The sequence below is a fragment of the Peromyscus eremicus genome, chromosome 5 (assembly GCF_949786415.1).
Source record: "Peromyscus eremicus chromosome 5, PerEre_H2_v1, whole genome shotgun sequence".
NCBI lineage: Eukaryota > Metazoa > Chordata > Mammalia > Rodentia > Cricetidae > Peromyscus > Peromyscus eremicus.
Genome location: NC_081420.1, coordinates 68,167,756 through 68,190,661, shown reverse-complemented (window position 1 = coordinate 68,190,661; position 22,906 = coordinate 68,167,756). Strand labels below are relative to the sequence as shown.

Genomic DNA, 22,906 nt, shown 5'->3' with positions numbered 1-22,906 from the left:
TACACAGAGAGAGGACTTCAGAAGCAGTGTGAATGAACACCCCACTTCACAGAATACAACATCTCCTCATTCCTGAAAGTGGGGTGACCTGATATTAGGACTTAGGATCAAAAGATACTTATCAGCATCCTTATCTGGAAAACCTTGAATTGGGGAATTGCTAACATCTTTTGTAACCTGTGATTTTAGTTTTTTACAACTGTAATTCACAAGGGCCATCTACAAATATACCCATTTACTGATTTAATGCAATAATAAATAAGAAATTAATGCATCAAAACATGATGGGCAAGTATGAAACAGTGGACAACTAGTGCAATGACACTTATAGAGAAATCAAGCTGTTGTTCTTTCAGATGGTCTGGTGTAAACTCTAGGATGTGCATACACATAAGCATTGACCCAAGAATGCACAGACCATTGGTTATTTAATACAGATTGAGTGGTTTAGGAACGATTTCCTACAAGTACAAGGGAAATAGACTCAACTACATCCTCTATCAATCATCTATCTATCTGTCTGTCTGTCTGTCTGTCTGTCATCTGTCATCTATCATCTATTTTGTTCCTTTCCCCCTTCTCTGTCAGTTTTTGTTGTTGTTATTTTTGAGACAAGCTCTCCTTACTTATCTGAGACTGATCTTTAACTCATCATCATACTACTTCAGTTTCTTGTGTGAGGTTCAGCTAATAAATCATATGAGACTGCAGAAGTAACCCATGCATAGGCCAGTGTCAAAGTGTTTTCATGTCTGTATGATAGATGCTATTAAGAAATAGCAATATTTCCTTGAACCAAATAAAGAATTTTTCATAAAAATACATTTGATCAGTATCTATCATAGCCAGGAGCTAATATAGTTTAATAAAAGTACATTTCAAAAGACACAATTAAATTTTTCATGGTATTATTTAGGTAAAAATCCATTTTCTTCAAAATTTCAAGTGCCAGTATAGATACTCCTAAATTCTCTTAGGAAAACTTTGTTACTGGTAAGATTTTCTTTTGAATATTTAAATTTTGTCCTTTGCATCACATAACAGATGAAAAGATTGATCACAATATATTTCCATACTTACTGTCCTATTTTTTAATTGTTTGTGCAAATCAACCAACCATACAGTTCAGTGAAAGAAAACTTTTGTAACAAGTGTCTGCAGCTGTGCAGATAACTATACACACGCTGACCTAAGGAGAAGGGCAACACAATGCAGCAATACGTGTGGATGATTGTCTGACCTCATAGATGGTGGCTGATGTCATGCAATTGCATAGACAAACACCAGGATTAGGATTTCGTTTCATTTTTTGACCCAAACCACCAAATTCTTCACATGTTAAACACCAATTGGAATGAAATCAAACCTTATTCTGTCTTTGGAATCCCACATGCCCTTTTATCACATTAAAATGAATACAATGAATTAGTGTCTTACAAGTGTTTACAAAAGAAAGATAAGCACTCCTACCTCCATTATCTTTGAGATGCAGTGCTATCTTTGTGTCATCTGAAAGAGAAGTTGGAAGTTATTACAAAAGAAAAAGATTTTAAAGATGCTTGAGTCTCATACTGGCTAACTGAATTAACTGCCTTAACTCAAACACTTGCTTTTCAGAATTTAGAGAGTAAATTCTAGCTTAGTGAGAAGGCAAGCACCAATTTTACATGATGTAGTAATAAATTTCTCTCAGTGATTGTTTGGACTAAGGTATTAGCTACATATCTGAGCCCCAACTCTGTGAGAATGATAAAAACTGTAGTTGTAGCATGAAATAGATTTTTAACTTTCTAAAACAATTTACAATAGGACTTTACTTATTGAAATCAAGACTCAAAATATTACAGATTAAGAGGAATAGCTAGGATTTATCAATATTTAAAGATTTATCTTTAAAATTTATATCAGTAATGGATACATCTATATCTGAATGGATAAACATGGGGTATAATTTTCCATTTCAAAAGTTATATTTTACTATGAAAGTTAGTGTTTCAATTAAAGCATTTTTTCACAGTCTTTAGAATAATGACCCCAAATAATTTGAATTTAACTATATGTTGCTTTTAAGAGAAAAACAATGCAGTTGGCATTTAACCTCCATCTCTCTTTATTCCACTTATTTTATAATAGCCACTTAAATTTCAATCAAAAGCTAAGGCTTCAAATTTAACTTCCTATTCCAAAGAAAGCAGCACTTATGACAATAAGATATGAAAGTATGTTCTCCCCTGAACAAATATACTGTATACTTCTTACTAATACCATATAGAATAGAAAGTTATCAAATATTGACTATTAAATTTCCTCCACACATGAATTTTACCTAAAAAACACTTTCGTAGTTTTATTTTCTCCATAAAAGGAGGTACCCTTCAAGAACAATTTTGTGATGATCACAGTGTCTCTGTGATTGACTGCATTCAGAAAATACTACTATATAACTGTATGTGAGTAAAATGATCTACTGCTCAGAATTTCATATCAATAGTCATTTTATGTGCTTATTTCTTTTGAATCCTGTGTCAGGAATGTAGTTTGGCGACAACTAAATTTAGTCACATAAAAAGAAGCAAATGGTTCTTTTCTGGGGGAACAAAGAGCCAGATTATTCATAACCACTAAGGCTTAACAAGAGGAACGGCATATATAAAGAATTTCAGCATATGTTTTCAGCCCATAGTAATTCAAAATCTGAGAAATCCTTTGAAAAGTTAATTGGCCAAACAATATTCTTTCCTCCAATAAACAAGAGTTACCCAGTAATCTTTTCTTTCCTATAAAAATAAGCAAACCATCTTGGCACCTTCCGTGGGTAGGCTGGTGGGCAGCTGGGATGTCACGGCTCTCCTGGTGGTGGTCAGGACTCTGAATTGCATGGTCGTTGTGTGTGAGGTTGTGGTGGTTTGAGATGTCTCCACTGGCTCTGTGCTCTCACACATCTTCTCTTTTGACTAGCAGGAGACACAGAAGTGAAAATCAGCAGACTGGACACATTTATGTCTTTTAAACTTACGTCAAAGAAATTGGACTGTAAAGCACAAAAACTTTTCAAATTGATAGGAACAGTAAATCATTTTGGGGTCAGACTATTTACACAATTTGCTAATTTATGAAGAATATAAGATAAGAGAGAGGGGGATGTAACAAATTACAACAAATTACACACTTCTTTACATATTTGGAATCATCATTTTCATCCGTGTTTAACCTTTTGTATTATTCTTTATCTTGCCTTTCTTTATATGATAGATATATCTAAGAAAATTGACAGTGCCTGGAAACGACTTTGTGTTTGGATAATCGTATGTTTAAAGCCGGGTACCAGTTCCTTCAGTCTACTTAACAACCACAATCCCACAGTGATTCTCCCTGTTTTGCCCTGGGTTCACCTTTCATATCCTTGATGAAAGAGACCATCAGCAGGATTTCTTTACACATCATACTTGTTTGTGACTGAACATATGCCCCCTTTCTCCTATTCCAGAGGAAAGCTACCAAAATTCCTTACAGATATTCTTTCCAGCTGCATTCAATTTAGTCCACTCTTTGGGTTTTGTAAACTTGATATTTGGATGAAATTATTTTTCTTTTCAACATCAGTCATTCGTCATTCTCTGATGACTTGTTATTGCTAACATTCAAACATATGTAAGCATGCCTAATCTTATACTCTATCTCCTCCCCACCCACACAATGCTCCACGATACATCCTGGCATTGCTTTATTCTACTTTTCCATCCAGTCATATTTAGACCTCCTAGCAGTTGGTTGTATCTTGGTCATCTCAGATTCTTGACTTCCTCACTTAGTTATAATTCTACTGTAGCATGTTCAACTTGGAATTTCTCTATCAGTGTTTCCACATATCTCTATAGCTACTAAATCTCCCAAAGGACACCTATGGCTAATTCACATTGGTGAACACAGATGCCCACTCTTGGTTTCTGTGACACACACCCACTTATCTTCTGACTCCTCTCTTACAGCTCCCTTGCTTCCTTCTCATTCTATCTCCCTTTAGGTTTGTAATTATTATGGATATTTTTTGACCTTCCCTTTCACTCTGTGTTTTTTCATGCACTTCCATCTCTATACCCAGGATTTCATTTAACATCTTGACATTGAATGTTTACAAATCTGTATCTCAAGTTGATCTTCTTCTCTTGAAAACTAAGCTCAAGCATTCATTGATTGAAAAGACATATTCATGTGGATATCCTGGACATCTCAAAATAAAGAAGCCTGAGATGGAATTTGCTATCTATTGCTCTCAATGAGTAGTTATTGTTAAACATCTTTGTGTTTAAATTAAAATCTTGGATTTGGTTTGCTTTTGCATTTACAAAAGAAGATGGTTGTGTATATAATGTAAATTAAAGCAGTATTAGACTTTTCAAGACATGAGAAAATCTCTAAATATGCTTTTTAATTATCTTCCCATCATTCCTCCCCAAAGGCCTATATGCTCTAAAGACAGTAGGAATAAAATACATTAAGTAACATTTAAAAGCACAAATATAAAAGCAGTGTTGGCCTGGAGGAACAAATGCCAATAAATATTGCTTAAAAGAGACCAACCTTTCATCGGCAGTAGATGAGGTGATAAATATAAACCTTCTCCTCCTGTAAAGGCAGAACCAGGGGTATCCTGAAACTCATGAGTCCTATAGGGCAACTTTCTTTGTCAGAAAGCATGGTCTATCCAGGCAGGGGGAATTCCCACAGACTAAGATGAAATTAATGCACATTTCTAATTACATGAAATGAAAAAAAGCACAAAGAGAAAGAGTCTGATAGAGAGTCAGCAAAACCAATGGACAACTTGTGTCTGCTACTGAAACTGAAGTGAAATTCAGAACCTAAAGTGCCAACACATCTCACACTATAGTGAAGACTTTAATGTGAATGACAAGAATTAAGATACTTAGAAGATTTATAAAATATTGACAGTGGAGGCTAAAGAGATGGCTCAGTAATTAAGAGAACTGCCTGCTCTTCCAGAAGACTCAGATTCAATTTCTAGCTCTCATGCAGTGGCTCACAATCATCTATAACTTCAATTCCAGGGGATCTGATGCCCTCTTCTGGCAATTCACTCACATAGCAGCAAAATATGCAGGCAAAACACACACACACACACACACACACACACACACACACACACACACACGCACATTGCCATAAAACTAAGAAGCTCCTGCTATGTACATTTGAAATGTATTTGCTATGCACAAATGCTGGGGGATGTCTTTCTGTATGCTGTGAATATATGTTGTTTCCATTGGTTAATAAATAAGCTGCTTTGGCCTATGACAAGGCAGATTAGAGGCAGGCTGGAAATCCACGGAGAGAGACAAGAAAGAGAAAGGCAGAGTCTAGGGAGACACCAGCACCACCAGGGGAAGCAAGATGTGAAAGTACCAGTAAGCTACATCCACATGGCAACTTACAGATTAATAGAAATGAGTTAAGTTGTAAGAACTAGCTAGCAAGAAGCCTGAACCAATAGGCCATACAGTTTGGAAGTAATATAAGCCTCTGTGTCCAGGCCAGAGCTGTGGGTCATTTAGACTAATGTGGAGACCACTGTGATGGTGGTGGTAAAAGAATGAGTGGAAACACATGAACTGTGAACCAGTAGCTGAGGAGCCCCCATGGAGCTAGATCAGGCCCTCTGGATAAGTGAGACAGTTGATTAGCTTGAACATTTAGGAGGCCCCCAGGCAGTGGGACCCAGACCTGTCCTTAGTACATGAGTTGGGTTTTTGGAACCTAGGGCCTATGCTGAGACATTTTGCTCAGCCTTGGTGTAGGGAGGAGGAGACTGGACCTGCCTCAACTGAATCTACCAGGCTGAGCTGAATTCTCAGGGGAGACCTTGCCTTGGAGGAGGTGGAAATGGGGGGAGGATTGGGGAGAAGGCTGGAGGGTGGGAGGAGGGAGGACAGGGGAATCCATGGCTGATACATAAAATTAAATTAATTATAAAATAAAAATATATTAAAAATAAATAAAAAGAATAAGGTGGTTTAATGGAAGTGAGAACTAAGAAAGTATTTTAGATTTCCTTTTATATTCTTTAAAAAATCTGTAGTAGTTTAGTAAGACTACTGTAATTCTGAAGTACAATATGAAAATGAGTACATGTGATTGTATTGTGAAATTTAAGCACCAGAACTATCAATGACCAAGAACGTGTTTGTTCCTAGTATTGTATGCTACTTTCCCCTATTAAAAACACAACTTCTCAGACTTGATTCATCACTGAAAAACATTGTTGTTTTCCCACGTATCTGTGTTAATCTCTGTAGTTGTGGTTTCTTCATTTTGAAGTTCACTATCCTATACCTGAGAGTACATTGAATTCTCATCTTATGCAAGGAAAATAGACTGAAGTTGATGAACTTATGTACTTACCTGTGAGGAAAGGATTGCTTACCACAAAGCTAGTGATGTGGATAATTTAATTACAGAAAACAGGAAACATGGATTATTACAGAATGCATTAGATTCCGACCTTCTTTAATGATATCACAGCCCAAAGAACATGGTAAATTATCCACCATTGTACTTGGGAGACTTTTCTCTGCCTTGTGTGTTTTATAGGGAGAATACTCTGGAGCAAGAAAACTAAAATATCTGGATCGTATTCTGAGCCTTTACACATTCATGAACATTCATTTCAAGTATTTTTTGAGAAAACTGTGATTACATGAATGTTCTGGCTAGTCATATCAACTTGGCATGCAAACCAGAGTTATCTGAAAGGAAGGAATGAATGAACCTCAATTGTGAAAATGCCCCCATAAGATCCTGCTGTAGGGCATTTTCTTATTTATGATTGGTGATTGGTGGGGGAAGGCCCAGCCCATTGTGGGTGGTGCCATCCTGGGCTGGTGGTCCTGGGTTCTATAAGAAAGCAGGCGGAGCAAGCCAAAGGGAATGAGCCAGCAAGTAGCACCCTCCATGGCCTCTGCATCAGCTGCTGCTTCCAGGATCCTACCCTGTTTGGGTCCCTGTGTCATTTCTTTCAGTGATGAACATTGATGTGAAAGTGTAAACCAAATAAACCCTTTCCTCCCCAACTTGCTTTTTGGTTATGGTGTTTCACTGCAGCAACAGAAACCCTAACTAACTAACACGATGAACAAAACAAGGATCTGAAAACACAATCGGATTTATCAATGTTTTGTCTTTGGACCTGTGTCAGATAACTGAGATAGATGATTTATGTAAATGACTCTAATTCTCCAAGTGAATGTCAAAAATCAGATTAAGGCTTCCATAATAATAGTGTACTTAAAAGCTCAACAGTGTTGGCTGGTTGATTGGTTGGATTTTTGACATAGAGTTTCACCATGTATTTCAGGTTAGCCTCAAATTCATATGCATGCTATGATTACATGTATATTCCATGTTGACTTTCAAGAGTGTTCCTTTTATTTATATATCTTAAATTTTATTTTGTGATACTGAGATCTGACTGAGGGCCTCACACATGCAAGACACCTGTTATATCACTGAGGTGCATTTGGAGCCCCAGAATGTTCTCAAAGATCTCTATGAGTCATCCAACCCTAAGTGTATTTTCACAAAGCTCCTAGTAACCCAAGATATTCCTAGTGGTTCCTACAGTAGCACTGCAACTTGACTAGATTCACTACATGAGAAAATTCATGTCATTGTTCATTGTCATTACAATTTATTCTTTAAAACTTAACAAAGGAGGGATCTGGAGAGACGGCTCAGTGGTTAAGAGCACATACTACTCTTAAAGAAAACTGAAGCTTGGCTTTCAGTATCCACATCAGGTGGCTCACTGTTCCCTGTAACTCCTCCTCCTGATGGAGGGACCTGCTGTCCTCTTCTGGCCACTGTGAGCATATCATGCATGTGATGCACATACATTCATAGATACTCACACTTAATAAGAGACAAGAAATACTTAATGAACAATAAGAAACTTAGGGAGCTTTGAAATGACTGGCAGTAAGATTCAGGGAAACTTTAGACAGGTTAAAATTGATTTTTAATGTGAAGAAACGATAATCACATTATCCTGCTGTTACACCACTTTGCTCTTATTAGAGCACACCAGTTCCCTGGGATCAATCTTCCCCCTCATACAATTATTTTGCTGTTTGAGATGAGAAGAGGAGCAATGACTACTTAAATGACAAAAAAGAACAAATATTTAGGAGATTTGACTTTTGTGCATCCAAGTTCAAATCCTGGATCTCCAGTTCTCTATCCCGGTACCTAAGGCTGTGAGCTCTCATTTACACTCCAACACCATATTCCTTCACCCCTTCTTTCCTTCACGACAGTAACAGTATCTCTTCAGAGTATGGGTAAGAATAAATTGTGGTGATACATGCAAGCCATTAGCCCCAACATTTGGCATACATTAAAGATTCACTTTCAATGTCTATAGCTTTTTTTTAAAAATAACTAAATTAGATACCATTGCAATTAGGTTGCAATGCCACAAGTTATGTCAAGTTGGTCCCAGTGATTTACAATAGAACACACCTGTACCTCTTCTGGACATCCACTATCCACCCAGTCCTGCCGATGGCGATCAAATCCACTGGAGCATCTTCAAAAAGACCCCATTGTAGTTGAAGAGAAGAAGCATAGCATGTAGGGAGGGGAACAGAAAGAAAAAGACTGGTAAATAGATAGTTCTTGGATTTTCAGTTTAGTACAACATCAGTTTTCTTCAGAAGAACTGAATACTGGAGACTTACTGTACCATTCATTGGGTGACTTCCCTCACTCACTGTGAGCATCACATATAGAAAAACATCACTCCCCTGAGGCCTACCATACTACACAGTGCAGACATAATCCTAAGCAAAATAAACAAATCACTATTATGTAATGTTGGACTTCTATCCCTCATTTTCCCAGTTAATCACTAAAGAAATGCATACAAATCATTTATAGTCATCATTTTAGAAAGATTTCTCGTTCATTTATTTACGTATCTCCATCTTGTAAACTCTTGATTGTGTAGTAAACTCAGAGGTTTTGAAGTCTTCAAACAGCTTCCAGGGGATAACCTTTAAGCCAGTGGTTCTCAACCTTTCCAATGCTGAGACGTTTTAAATACAGTTCCCCATGTCATGGTAACACCCAACCATAAAATCATTTTTGTGGCTACTTCATAACTGTAATTTTGTTACTTTTATGAGTTGTAATGTAAATATCTGGCAGCAACGCTATCTGATATGTAACCCTTGTGAAAGGGTTGTTTGTCCCACAAAAGGGTTGTGACCCATAGGTTGAGAACTTTGCTTTAAACCCTGGTAAAAAACCTGCTTGATAGTAGGGTGATCTTAACTCTTAGACTATATAGGATAGACTACCCTGAAAACATGACTTATTGTGAATGTCAGAGTTTATTCCAAGATAGATCCCTGTTCCATTCTGAATAGGTTGATTTTTTTGGAGACCTGGAGCCTGAGATACAAATAAGATGAAAGCAGGCATATTCTGTCCCTGCAGGCCTGATCCTCTATGAGAACCCTGGAAGGCCAAGCAGGCTGAGCTCCTTGGTTGACAACATTCCCGTTGTCACACATTGCTGCCAAAAGAAAACAGCTGGAAGCTAATGCCTGGTCTCACAAGGTCTGTTGGGCGATGTCCTATGAATCTTTTCCCAATCCTACTTTTGATTCATTTTCTTTACCTATAATAAATGACAACTTTGAGCATAACAGATTTTTGCACCATGTGAGTCTCTCCAGGGATCTTGAGTATGTTTTGGGGAAATCTTCAGCTATGCATGATTAGGTCACTCCAAAAAATCGTCTGATTTGGCAAGCACCACATCAATAAAATATTGTTCCGTCTTTTCTTCAATGGGAATATTTTCCTGTCTATTTTATCTAACCTTCACAGCACATTCATTTTTAAGACCCAGTAGTTTTAACCAAGAGCATGCCCCCAATGAAGCTTCATAAGTGCTGTGGCCAATTATTTTATTTTTCAGCTTTTCTCCTTCATAAAACAGTTCATTTACCTTTATCTTTTTTAACAATTTTACTTTGGGATGTGTGTTTGTGAGTGTGTGTGTATGTGCGTGTGCGTGTGTGTGCGCGCGCATGTGTGTGCGTGCGTGTGCGCATGCGCGTGCGTGTGCGTGTGCGTGTGCGTGTGTGTGTGTGTGTGTGTGTGTGTGTGAATGAGTGTATGTGTAGCATATATCCATGCACGCTAGTGGTTGTGCATGGCATGCCTGGGTCTCACAGGAGGAGGTTGTCAGTTGTCCTGTTCTATTACTCTGTGACCTATTCTCTTCAAACAAAGTTTCTCACTGAACCTGTAACTAGGCTGGTGGCCATCAAGCCACCAATCAATTCTCTACTTCCAGCCTCCCAAAGCACTAGGGTTTCAGGTGCATAAGTGACTATACTCAGCTCTTGTCAAGAATTTGGGGGATTTGATCACACACATATGAACACCTGATTTTGGACAAAGAAGTCAAAATTGTATAATGGAAAAAAGAAAGCATCTTTCTCTTCTATCAGGTTCAGGGTAACTGGATTTATGTTGAGGTCTTTGATCCACTTGGATTGAGTTTTATGCATGGCAATAGATATGAATCTGTTTGCAATCTTCTATATGTTGACATCCAGTTATACCATACCATTTGTTGAAGATGCTTTCTTTTTTCCATTATTTCTTTTTTCCATTATTTCCAGAATGGCTAAGATCAAAAATACTAATGACAGCCTATGTTGGAGAGGATGTGGAACAAAAGGAACACTCCTACGCTGTTGGTGGGAGTGCAAACTTGTACAGCCACTTTGGAAATCAGTATGGAGGTTTCTTAGAAAATTGGGAATCAATCTACCTCAAGACCCAAATGATACCATTCTTTGGCATATACCTAAGGAATGCTCAATCATACTACAACAATACTTGCACAACTATGTTCATAGCAGCGTTATTCATAATAGCCAGAACTTGGAAACAACTTAGATGCCCCTCAATTGAAGAATGGATAAAAAAAAATGTGGTGCATTTACACAATGGAGTACTACTCAGGAGTAAAAAGGCAATGACATCATGAAATTTGTAGGCAAATGGATGAAACTAGAAAATATCATCCTGAATGAGGTAACTCAGATTCAGAAACACAAACATGGTATGTATGCACTCATAAGTGGATACTAGTTGTAAAGCAAAGGATAACCAGACTACAATCTACAGTGCCAGAGAAGCTAGCTAACAAGGAGGACCCTAAGAGGGATTCATGGATTGCCCTGGGAAAGGGAAATAGATGGGCTCTTCTGAGTAACCTGGGGGTAAAGGGGGAAACAATAGAGGGTAGGGGTGGGGGATGAGAACATAAGGGAATGAGATGGTCCAGCTGGAACAGGGACAGAGTAGGAAAGCAATGAAAAAGGTATCTTGACAGAGGGAGACATCATGGAGATAAGGAGAAATCTAGTGCAAAGGAAGTTCTCAGGAATCCACATGGATGACCCAAGCTTAGACTACTAGCCATAGTGGAGAGGATGCCTGAGCTGGCCTTCATCCAGTAACTGATGGAAGCAGATGCAGAGATCCACAGCCAAGCATCAGGATGAGCTCCAGGAGTCCAGTTGAAGAGAGGGAAGAGGGATTCTATGAGCAAGGGGCATCAAGGTCATGATGGGAAAATCTACAGATACAACCTAACCAAGCTAGTGGGAAGTCATGAACTTTAGTTCATAGGAGCCTGCATGGGACTGGACTAGGTCCTCTGTATAAAACAGACAGCTTCGTCCATATAAGGGCCCCTTGGCAGTGGGATCAGGATCTATCCCTGATACATGAGTTGGCTTTTTGGAGCCCATTACCTATGGTGGGACACCTAGTACAGCCTTGATGTGGTGGGGAGGGGCTTGGAGCGGCCTCAACTGAATATACCAGGCTTTGCTGACTCCCCATGGGAGGCCTTATCTTTTCAGAGGACAGGATGCAGGGAGAAGGCTGGGGGGGAGTGGGAGGAGGGATGAGAGGGAGAATCTGTGGTTGGTATGTAATATGAATAAAAAATTTCTTAATAAAGAAAAGAAACAAAGAAAAAAAGAATTTTGAGGATTTAAACTCAGACCCTTAAACTTGTGTAACAAGTGTTCTTACCCACTGAGTCATCTACCAAACCCTATTTACTCATGACTTAATTTTTAAATTTGATTGAGATCATATTAAATTTAAGTCAGAATCTTATACTGATTATATCTAATATATCTGACTCTGACAAGCTTTTTTTGTATCGAAATTCAAATTAGCTTTGACAGTCTATTGGTATTAAGGATATTTATACTTCCCCTTAATTTTAATAATTGAATATATATTTATAGTTAAGAATGTGGTGATATATTTTAATCTAACAGGAATTTATTGACTTAGCAAAATAAATATGTCATCCAATTTTTATTTAATATTCCTTATGGTTTTAATTTGTAACCTTCCTTTTGCTCTTTGTGGTGCAATGAGTTCACATGATGGCTTTTTCTAAGAATCCTCACCAGAGACAAAGCTCTGCCTGAAAGAGCATAATTTAATTCAAATGGAATGTGAAAACAACGTTCCTGTCAACAAGACAGACCGTATTTATCATTTCCTCCAGACTGACCCATTGGAAGATTGACCCATTGAAGCCTGGCTGCATTACACCAAACACCTGCATTGAACAAGCTCGAGGGTGTGTCGTCATTGTCCACGTGGGCTCTGGCATCCTGATGCAGGGGATCTCCAGGTGCCTGCAACTATTGCTGCTGCCCAGTGACACTGTGGGATGTGGGGTCTATTTATTTCTGGGCTAGTGAGATGACTGTGGCATCTTCTTTTTATCTGTCCCCCTTTAAACATTAAAGAATGTGTTGATACTCATTTTTTGGTAGGTGTGAATAAACCTTTTTTTTTTTTTTTTTTTTTTTTTTTTTGCCAAAAAAATTTTGAGGAGTCACTTCACCACCAGTAATTAAACACAACAGATAATTTTTAAATAAAGTTTGTTTTCATATACTCTCACTTAAAAGTATCACTTGGATATACTTACATAATTTATAATAAAATTGTACCAAATCTTACAATTGTGTCACTGGCTAAGATCCTAACTTAGAAAAATTAGTCACTTAATTTGTTAAATTTACCAGGGAAAAATAGGAACACACAGTTTCCTTGATTGATTAAACAATCCTCAAGTTATATTGTGTGAAATTAAGTTCTATGTGAAGTCAATTAACTAACTCACTTGTTTATTTATTCACAATTCATTGCCTAGTAATTTTCTATAGTTTTTGGAAGGCGGCAAGAACTGAAGATGACAAAGCAAATACAATTTGCTTTGGAAATGAGCAAAACTAGAACCAGGGAGGTGGCTCCGTGCATTAAGGGATTTCCAATCAAGTGTGAGGACCTGAGTTTAGGTACCCAGCATGTATGGAAAACAGTGGGGCAAAGCAGGATGAACCCTTAGTCACGGAGCCAGGGAAGTAGAGATTGGGTTAGACTGACCCACAGACAGCTGAAGAAAACATGATTAAAACGAAAGGCAAGAGTTAAAATTTGCCTTATACACATTTTTGCTTATTTTTCTAAATGCTCTATTGTTTTATGACAAATTGGCATTCAGTTTTCTTCAGTTGTCTGTTTCGGTGTGTGTCCGCTCAAAAGTTATTATTTCCGTATTAAAAACAATCCCTGAGGCTTGGTGGTTGGCTTGTCTAGCTGAATCTGTTAGATGATGTTTCAAACAGTAAAAGAGGGATTAAGAAAGATGTTCAACACCAATCTCGGTCTCTACATTCATGTGTGCAGCCATGTGCACATGTACCTGAACTTATATGATACATATGTATATACAGACATAACTCATGGAAAATGAGTAAAACTGAGGTTTTCTTTCCTTATTTTCTTTTAAAATTACTGATCTAAATAGTACCTAACAGCAATTGGTGAGCAAGTACATATATGCTATATAAATTTTTATTATTTCTAAACTCTATGAAAATAAAAAGGAAGCACTCTGGGGAAGACTTTGCTGTCTCCACTGAGATGCTTTTTAACTCCTCGTCCTCAACACAATCCCACAAAGAGTGACCTTGGCCATGGCATGTCTCAGTATATTGATTTTCCAACATTTTAACAGTGCTAATCTGTGATGCCTGCTAACTGACTGAACTGAGCAAGATTCTCTGGCAACTGGAGCTCAGTAATTTTTACGGTAAGCAAGCATCTCCCTTCATTACTCTGACATTCATAAACTACTGCTTCCCTGTAGGCTGTGACCAGAAGCAATGTCCACTTCTACAACCCACCTAATACGACCTACCTTCGTGCTTATCACATCCAACAGAAGCAAACAGCTTGTCTTTTGGCTGCTATTGCTATGTTATTTCACAATGCAGAGGTCTGCAACACCCAATTAGTCAATCCAAAATGCAAGCCTTCTCTCTGCTCAGAGAGACATCCTTCTGCAAATCATCCTTGGAAGGCCCCAATACCAAGTCCAAGAATCTATGTTACAACCAGCTGTGTTCAAATTTGTCACATAAGGCTTTTGAGGAAACATGATTAAAAGGAAGGTGCTTGAATTAGAATTTTTTTTCTGTTATATTTTCTTCTCTATTTTTTAAAAAGATTCATTTATTTTTGTATGTGTGCAGGCCTGCACGTATGTCCATGAACACTGACTGTAAGTGCCTGTGGGGGTTAGAGATGTCAAAGCTCCCTGGGGCTGGAGCTGGAGTTAGAAGCAATTCTGAGCTTCTTGACTTAGCTGCTGGGAACTGAACTTGGATCCTCCCCGGTAGCAGCAAGCACTCTCAACTACTGAGCCATTTCTCCACCCCACAATTTCCCTTACTTAAAAAAAAAAAAGATTGTATTGTATTGTGACAATCGGAATTTTTTTCTTAAGTTGTCAGCTTTGCTGTGTATCCACTACCAAGATAGTACTTAGGTACTAAAAACAACTAAGATATTCCACAATTTTACCATAAAGCAGGCATTCAACTACACACACACACACACACACACACACACACACACTATATGTGTTCATTTGAAATGAAATGATGTCACAATATGGATTAATTCAGTTAAATTAACTAACATTTATCTAGCACCTCATATACTTACGTTTTAGACTGAAAACATTTGAAATGTACTTAATGATTTAAAAACTATGCAATACCCTATTAACTTTAGTAGTGGCTTATGCAGCAAAAACCACAGTACTGCTCTTCTCATGTGATTGGAATTTTGTTATTTTTCTTTTCTAAGTTTATTTCCTTATCTATGAAAGAAGTGGGAGACATGAAATAATCACAAAATGCAAAAGACTTGCTTTTATGGTAATGTTCTAGAAAATGCTGTTTTTAATACTTGAGTAGTATCAATGTGGTAGGCAAGCAGGAAAGCAGACACTTGTGAATAGAATTTCTTCTCACAGACAAAACTGATAAAGTACTTAAGAATTTATCCTATATTTCACATTACTGTGGAATGCATATTTTATACAGTATATAGTTAATAGTATAAAAATCTTATCACATGGAAGATTTAGCACCATAGACTATCGTGGGAGAAATCAAAGTTGATTTTGCACGTGGGCCCAATTTTTCTTACTATTTGAAAACTGAGACTACACAGTTTGGAAAATATTCTTCAAATATTCATTTTGAGGAACCTTAAGCAAGTGTTCCCATTGTTTGTATTTCCAAGTTACTCTCCTCTTAGCATCGCCTAGTTCCGATTTGCTAGAGAACTACACTTCATATTACTTCCCCCTTTTCACTCAGTTTCAATGAGGTGTTGATTTAAATGGTTCTTCCAAGACATGCTAAAAGAACTCTACTAGCAAGGCAGCCCAGAAAGCAATGTTCCCCTTGCTTGCAGCATCTATCAAACCAAAAGATCAAGTATAAACCTCAACATATTTCATGTTCATCTCACTTAAAAATAGTTTCATGAATAGGATTACTTTTGCAAGGGGAGTCTATACTGTTGGTAGAAATCAACTATTTTTTTTTTTTTTTTTTTTTGGTTTTTCGAGACAGGGTTTCTCTGTGTAGCTTTGCGCCTTTCCTGGAACTCACTTGGTAGCCCAGGCTGGCCTCGAACGCACAGAGATCCACCTGGCTCTGCCTCCCGAGTGCTGGGATTAAAGGCGTGCGCCACCACCGCCCGGCAGAAATCAACTATTAATGCACCCATTAGGGAAGCAAAAGCAGTTTAGATGACTTAATAAAGTACAGTGATTTTTGTTTCTAGCAAACTCTCACAGGGTAAGGTACATAATACGGTGTGGATGGTAAGTGATGAGAAACACTATTCTTTTGAAATCTTAGAATGTTTAAGCTTGGAAAGTAGTTCATAAAATTTAAAATGTTGACCTTTATCATCAATACTTTTAAATCAAATTTAGTAAAATAAATGATATGTCATTTTCTCTATGGGGTGTGCCTGCCATTCTTAATTGGCTTAGGTGTGGTAATAAAATTTTTATCCCCCAAACATCTTCTTAACTCAACAAACATGATTCCTAAAGCACTCACGGCACACATCTCTTGGAAAGCCAGAATGACAGATGAATCTATCACCACCTTAGTAGGCTGACAATATTTCAGGACTAATTATGAAATTTCACCTTGATATGTAAGAATGTGCTGTATGCTATAAGAATGTGACTTATTTTTTAACTGCATTATTAACTGTAGGGCATCAGGTTTGTTACATTTTCATACATGTGTTTAAGGCACTGTGACCATATTCAGCAACCCATTGCTCTTTCTTGTCCCTTTCCGCTCTTTCTCGTCCTCTTCCCTTTTCAAAGCCTTAAGTATTTTCTTTGAATTAAGCTCGTGGTGTTAACTATAGCTCAAAATCATAATTCAGTGTAAACAAGTATAGTTCTCTGCAGAATTGAGGAAAGTTTCTCTAAGTGAGAAGTTCAATGGAAAATAGGGATGAAATCACCTAATATTGGATATCTATGATGATGTCCTTCATATATGGTGCATACACACACACACACACACACACACACACACACACACACACACACACACAGATATCATACATTTAAGGCTCAATTTTTTTCAGGTCTTGAATATATATTAACTCTAATAAATATTTGCCAAACATAACAATATCAGGGGTATTCATCCTCCCATTCTGCTAAGTCAGAAATCTACATTATTCCTGTCCTCCAAAGAACTGTTAAAGAAACATGCCATTGTTAATTTATCTTTCACTGATCTGTTTTTCCACAGGGGGAAAGAAAAGATTTTCACAATCGACTTTTCATGCTGGAGTTCTTATTCCCATGTCACCCGCTGAGGACTAGACTCTTTTGAGTTTCACAGCAGGCAAGAATTAACACCAGAAAGAACCAACACTAAGGCTTATCTAGATGTTAGGTTAATCTTTTCATAAAGCATTCTGGTTAAAAGCCACTGCTCACGGTGGCAAAATCATCTCAATTTCGAATTTTCTGGGCCTTGAGAGAATGGTGAACGTGTGAGAGCTGAATGAAATGTGCTTCAAATCATGATGCATGGAAACAAAGTCAGTTTTATATGCAGCAATCCACTAATCCCAGATTAGGGCAAAGGAGTCAGAAAAGGCACACAGACGTTCACTACTAGTGTGTTTACATAAAAGTAATTGGGGTTATTTGATTTAGGTTATATATTAAATGATTTGTTAAATGGCATCATTAAAAATGTTTAAGTACTGCTTAGGAGGTACCCAAGAATAAAACATTTCTTCATTAGGAAATAGTTAAAAAATCTATTTGAAGAAAATAACCCGAGAAAAAGACTTCAATATTGTTTTGGTTGATAATTTTAACATGCACCTCTGTTCTCTACTGAACTCAGAAGTGCCAATTCTCCCGGTGAAACAGCTGCTTAGTGGTAAATGATGCAAGTTTGGCTGTGTAATGAGTGCAAGGATCCTTCATTACAAAGCGTCCCGTCTTTCATAATTTTATAACTCCAAGTACTTTGCTTGGATATTGAGTTTATTTTTTGTTTTTCCTTTCTTTTTAAACAAGTAGAGAGAGAAATAGTGAAGAAGAAGTCAATGGATTTCAGGTAGGCAGTCAACTGCATGAGAAAGGGTTACAAATGCAAAGTAAGGACTTTACGGAATCTTTATTCCTGTCAAAATGGAGTACTCAAAGGAGGATGGGGACAGAGACGGGCAGATCTCCTGGACTTACTGCTCAGCCAGTCCATTTAAGCAGTGAACTTCAGATTTAGTGAAAATCTCTGTCTCTAAACACAGGTGGAAAACCATTGAGGAAGATGTCTGGCATCAGCCTGTGGCATGCACACACATGTACACAAAGAACGTCCAACACAGAAGACTTTCAAACACTTTTTAAAACATCACATGAGAAATATACTTTAAATCAAGTTTCTGTGTATATACTGATGCTAGGTATACTTGCATTATTTTTTTTTTCTGTTTCCAAATGTCCACATGAAACACAGATATGTTTTCTATTTCATTCTAATTCTTTTTTTTTTTTTTTTACATGCTGGTTGCAATCTACTGAGTAGTTGGTACCATGTTCCCCATGTCCTACAGAGAGGCCCAGTTTAAAAACACTGTCCAACAAATACTTTAAAATGTTAAATAATATTCATTCCTTCATAATCATTCCATGAACTCTTTTGACTAGCCATTTTATTAGTAATTTACAGAAAATGGGTATGGGTGTGGTGATGCATGCCTTTAGTCTCGACACTCAGAGGTAGAAGCAGAAGGGTCGCCGGGCGGTGGTGGCTCACGCCTTTAATCCCAGCACTCGGGAGGCAGAGCCAGGTGGATCTCTGTGAGTTCAAGGCCAGCCTGGACTACCAAGTGAGTTCCAGGAAAGGCGCAAAACTACACAGAGAAACCCTGTCTCGAAAAGTCAAAAAAAAAAAAAAAAAAAAAAAAGAGAAGCAGAAGGGTCATTCTGAGTTCTATGCTAGCCTGGTCTACATAGAAAGTTCCAGAAGGAACACATAGTGAGACCCTGTAAAAACAAAACAAGCAAACCAAAACCAAAACCAAAATAAGTAACATAAATTTAAAAAAAGGTAACACTGAGCATGTCTCAGTGCTAATATAGTTAATTTTTTAGTCAGTCATTAAAGTATATTTACTTATATCTTTATAGTAATCAAACTGTTATCTCAATATTAACCTCACCTTTCTACATGTAGTAATTTAGTAATTGTTTTCATGTCTGTAATGACCTCTTAAGAAATAATGGTTAATAACAGGATAAACTTCATTTTATGACCATAAAATTATTTCAAGTATAGATGAAAATATCTGTGTCTTTGTATCTATTTTTATTTTGTTTTCTGCTTGTCTGTTTTTAAATATTTGGGAACTGACCTACCTACATGCAAGTACTCAACTGAGTTACATTCCAGTTCTCTATGGAAAGCTAACATTACAAATACTTACTGTATTCCTTTGCATTTAGGTAAAATGCTATATGGCAGGTGATTACATATTTTTATCTACTATTTCTTCCATTTTGCTAATCATTTTTTGTATTGATATGAACCAAGACTTTCAAATTGTTACATATTTCACGTGTCTGTAATTTGCTGTTTAATACAAAACATGAATTCCATAGAGAAATATATATTTTCTATACTAAATATCTCAATATTTTAATTCTTTGGTATAGTTTATTTCTCTATACCCCTCTTGAGTTTACTTTGATATATAACAGGAAATAAGACCTGCATTTTAAAAGTATTTATTTCTTTAAAATAGATATGAAAGATGCCTAGGGCCACACACACACAGAGAGCATGCCTAGTGCTTACATTTTCAAATACTCTTATTTTCTAGAACAGTCTCATTTCTTCTTCTCTGTGATTTTTATAATCGTACTCTGATGTTCCAAATAATAGCCTCCTTGTGCATTTGACAGAATTGATGTGGAAATAATTGAAGTCTTAATACATTCGAGCTTTTCAGACATTAGAGTGTATCCAGGTCGAATCTAAGCAGCTTGTCAGCATTTCAGTGTTTCCCTTATGCAGATTCCACACGTTATTAAATTTGACGGAGACTAGTTTAACTATTTTTGCTGTTATTTAGGTTTTAGTATTGCATTGTCTCAATGGCTATTTCTGATACAGAGAGCTATTGATTTGTGTAATTGTTTTGTAAACGGGTCCTTTATTTACAAATTACAACTTGTTTCTCTTGCTAATAATCCTATCTCTTGTTTATGTTCTTACCACTGTGCATTAACTAGAAATGTCACATAATATTGGGTCTCACAGTCTTGGTTCATTCCCTGTTTTAATAGGAATGCCACTGGGGATCCAACAGTATATTTTATGTTGGCAAATGATATTTATTGGTATATTTAATTAGTATTCTACTTCAGCTGGGTGATATATTTTTAGTTATCATGAAATATACTGGTTTTTTTCCCCAAAATGTCCCCTCAACTTTCAAGATACAAAATGATCATCAGTACCAGTGCTATGTATTTAACTAAATATTTCTTTTCTTCTTTGGAGACACAGTTTTGCTTCTGTATCCCAAGGTGACCTTAAACTTGTAACCATTCTGTCTTGGCCCATGTGCTGTGATTGTGGGCATGAGCCGTATAACATTCATCGATTTGTTACAGTAATGTAGTCATGTGCTAAATTTATTATTTGATTATGTTTTAATTTTGCCTTTTATTTGCATTTGAGTTTTAACCATTGAGGTATGAAAATTCAATACTAATTAATCTGCGTGTAACAAAAAAAACCAACTAATGCTATACATTATGAGGAAAGTTGAATATGATGACCAAAAAGATCAAACAGCCACTCACTACTGCCAATCTATGTAGATTGGTACTGATTTTTAAAAGTAAGGAGAAAATAGAACCTAAGAAAGTCAATATCTGGAACACTCAAGTCATTGGTTGCTTCATGCCCTGTGGTCTTCTTTTATAAGAGTACAAAGTAAAAGATCAGCTCTGAGCTGGATGGTTAAAAACAAACAAACAAACAAACCAAACAAACCGAACAAACAAACAGCAACTACACCAGATTAAAGGATACTCATTGAACAGTTAAGACTAATCCTCTTCAGAGACAAAAAAATATTATCCATTATGTTATTGAGAAGTTGGGAAGCAATGATTTAACAAGCACTAATTTAAATCTAGAAAGGAGGCATCAGTTCAGCCAATAAAGAAAGCACTTGACTCCCAAGCGTTATAACTTGAGTTCCATTCCCGGAACCCAGGTGAAATGCTGGGTGTGGAAGCATGTGCTTGCCATTTCAGTCACAGCGACACCAGAGGTGGAGACAAGTGGGATTCTAGACCTCACTGGCGAGCTAGTCTAGGCTACTTGGCACATTTCAGGTCAATACAAGACCCTGCTTCAAACTAAGCACATTGAGATTGTCCTCTGCCTTCTATTTGTATGTGCACACACATGTAGCAACATCCATCTGCATGTCACATGTACACACTGGCACACACATCCACAAAGCACAAGGTCAGGAAGAAACTTAAACAGTCCTGGGGGTTAAATGTACAGAAGTAGATGGTATACTTTTTAAGTAGGATATGAAGTATAAGCTATTATGCTAATGAAATAAAAGTTATATGTATTCCTAGTTTTGAAACCCAAGAACTAATATCTATCCCTAAATGAGATCAAACATTTAGGCATAGTGCACCTGTCAATATAGTTATCTCCAGAAATGACCAGGTCCAGGGTTTTCAGGAAGGTGTTTGTTGGGACTTAGATGAGACCTTAAACTTTAAAACACCTCTCAAAACAATAAAGGGCATTTTCATTGACCTTTTCCATTGTCTTTTGTAAACTTCCTTCCAAGCATTTGCCTATAGGAGCTAGATCACTTTGGTTGCTTGCCTTCTGCTCTGAGTTACCACCACACACTACTTTTATCTTCTCTGAGAGCATGCAAGTTTCTCTCCCAGGAAGAGTGTCCCTTAATCATAGAACATCCTTTACTCCACTCCAGTTTTTATGCAAGGTCACAGCACACAGCTGGAGGACAGGAAATTGATTATCTAATGAGAATTTTTAAATTAGAAATGCGAACGTAAAGTTTGAGTTTACTAGGAGTGACGAACAATTAAAATCAAGCAGGTTATTCCAGTATTATGAAGAAAATATTTCTTTGGTGAATGATCTAAAATATGGCTTTTCAAGTACCAGAGTCTGTCTCGAAATATGTTTTAGCAATTTGAATCTTTATTTATGAAATATTTTCAATTTGGAGTTAGCTATTTTAGCTTTTCATGGGTAAATGATAATCAGAAGCTGAAATATTTTTATTGAAAAAGATTTTTTTATAACTTAAAAGTTTTATTTCATTTCTTCAAACCGTATATGTGTAAATGAATTGTTACCTAATATTTTCATGCTTATGTGTATATAGATGTGCATACATGTGTGTACCCATGAGAGTGGAGGCCAGAGGACAATCTTGGATATTGTCCCTCTGGAGCTGTCTACTTTGTTTTTTGATTCAGGGACTCTCACTAGCCTGGAACTTGTCAAGTAGGCTGGGCTGGCTAGGTCAGCAAGTCTCAGGGATCCACCTGTCTCTTCTATCCAAGTGCCAAGATTAAAAGTGTATGCCACCATGCATGGTACTTTAATGTGGCTTTGGGGAAGTTAAACTCAGGTCCTTATGCTTGCCAAAGAGCACTTTATTGACTGAATTCTTTCTCCATCCCAAATAATAAATATTTTTACTTTAGAAAAGAATATATTTATTATTACATCATACCAAAAAATAAAGCTACCACTTTTGTAGCTTTGAGGACAAATGATTATAAAATTTATGAATTATAAAATACTTTTATTTTTCTACTTAACTAAATATATAA

The 22,906-nt window shown here is 37.0% G+C and overlaps 1 protein-coding gene across 1 annotated transcript in view; it reads right to left on the bottom strand.

Moving 5' to 3' along the window:
- The window catches only part of Plxdc2 (plexin domain containing 2), a 394,952-nt gene that overhangs the window by 43,836 nt on the left and 328,210 nt on the right, over positions 1-22,906 (bottom strand). Inside the window, exons 10-12 of the mRNA XM_059263622.1 lie at positions 8,536-8,602; positions 2,807-2,954; positions 1,471-1,509 (exon numbers count right to left, since the gene is read on the bottom strand). Of these exons, the coding sequence (XP_059119605.1) occupies positions 1,471-1,509; positions 2,807-2,954; positions 8,536-8,602 (254 nt within the window). The remainder of the gene's footprint in view (positions 1-1,470; positions 1,510-2,806; positions 2,955-8,535; positions 8,603-22,906) is intronic.